This window comes from Apium graveolens, chromosome 10 (genome assembly GCF_009905375.1).
Source record: "Apium graveolens cultivar Ventura chromosome 10, ASM990537v1, whole genome shotgun sequence".
Lineage (NCBI taxonomy): Eukaryota > Viridiplantae > Streptophyta > Magnoliopsida > Apiales > Apiaceae > Apium > Apium graveolens.
The window spans coordinates 147,644,536-147,646,287 of NC_133656.1; the positions used below are offsets into that span (position 1 = coordinate 147,644,536).

Sequence of the window (1,752 nt, forward strand, 5' to 3'; positions counted from 1 at the left end):
ATTTTTTGTAATTATTTAAAATACCATGACCCTATTTTTTGTAATTATTTAAAATACTGTGACCCTGTTCAAAATTTTGAATTCTAAATATTTATTTTACATAAATTGATATGCTCCTCAAGACCATTGGGAAATCACTGAAACATTTCACTGACATGCATCAACCTCCAAAGACTTATTTGGACAGCAGCTCAAACAGTTTGATAACAGAGGAAACAAGTTATGACCTTGACGAAATGGCACGTGAACATCAATTATTACTCTCTCATTATAATGCACAATAGTTGGAAGTATATAATTGTATCATGGAGGCATTACAAAAAAATTACGGTGGTTTATTCTTTGTATATGGCAGTGGAGGATGTGGTAAGACATACCTGTGGAAAACCCTGATTACCAAGTTAAGATCTAAAAGTAAGATTGTACTGTCGGTTGCTTCTTCGGGCATAGCAGCCACTCTTATGCCCGGAGGCCGTACTGCCCATTCCCGTTTTAAAATACCAATTGTTCTGGATGACCATTTTACATGTACAATATCTCACAAAGCAGACATTGCCCAACTAATTCAACAAACCAGTGTTATCATATGGGATGAAGCTCCAATGCAACACCGCTTTTCTTTTGAATGTCTTGATCGTTCTCTAAGAGATATTATAAAAGCAGTTCATCCTCATCGGTTTCATATGCCATTTGGTGGAATTATTGTCATTCTAGGTGGTGATTTTTTCCAAATCCTACAAGTGATTCCCGGTGCTTCAAGAAGCCAAGTGGTATCATCATGTATCACAAGATCTAAATTGTGGGATATAGTTCAATTAAAGAAAACATGTGTCTCACTAAAGGAATCAATGATGTTGAAATTCTAAGAATGGCAAACTTTGCCAAATGGGTCCTCAATATCGGTGATGGAAAGATTGATAGAGCACGTCATGGAGATGCTGAAGAGGATATTGAAATTCCACCAGAATTCTGCAACCTTGGAAATGTTAATTCCGTAGATGATATGATAGAGACTACATTTCTTGACTTGCAGCACAAATTTCAAAACCTAAGGTACTTGAGTGAGCGTGCTATTCTTACTCCGACAAATAACATAGTTTGTCATATTAACGATCTTATTGTTGACAAAATTCCCGGTGACACGATTTCATACTTTAGTACGGATAGTGCCGAAGATTTCCCAGGAAGTGAAATATAGCTCAATAACTGTTTCCCCATGAGTATTTAAACTCCCTCAACGTTTGCCAAACCACGAGCTGAAGCTAAAAGTTGGAGTTGCCGTTATGTTGATGCGAAATTTAAACCAGACGCTAGGTTTATGTAACGGAACAAGAATGATGGTAACAAAATGTCTTCCACAATGTGTTGAGTGTAAAGTGATCACCGGTAGTTTTGTTGGAAGTCGACATTTTTATTCCTAGAATGGAACTCTCTCCAAGTGATACAAAATTACCGTTCAACTTTTTGAGAAAGTAGATGCCACTTCAAATTTGTTACTGCATGACCATTAACAAATCTCAAGGACAATCTCTGGAAAATGTTGGTTTGTTCTTACCTAAACCTATTTTTACTCATGGCCAATTGTATGTTGCTTTTAGTAGGGTAACCTCTCCCAATGGTCTTAAAATATTCATTGAGTCTGAGATGGGTAATTATACAAACATTACTCATAATGTGGTGTACAAGGAAATATTTTACAATTTGCCTGAGTCATAGATTGCTGAACTTCATTTCCTGTATGCAGTTAATGTT

The 1,752-nt window shown here is 36.3% G+C and overlaps 1 protein-coding gene across 1 annotated transcript; it reads left to right on the forward strand.

Moving 5' to 3' along the window:
• Positions 1-305: 305 nt before the first annotated feature.
• Positions 306-1,198, forward strand: LOC141691119 (uncharacterized). The gene is made up of 2 exons (XM_074495863.1): positions 306-750; positions 843-1,198. Exons 1-2 carry the CDS (start codon positions 306-308, stop codon positions 1,196-1,198), a joined length of 801 nt encoding a protein of 266 aa, XP_074351964.1.
• The last annotated feature ends 554 nt before the right edge of the window (positions 1,199-1,752 follow it).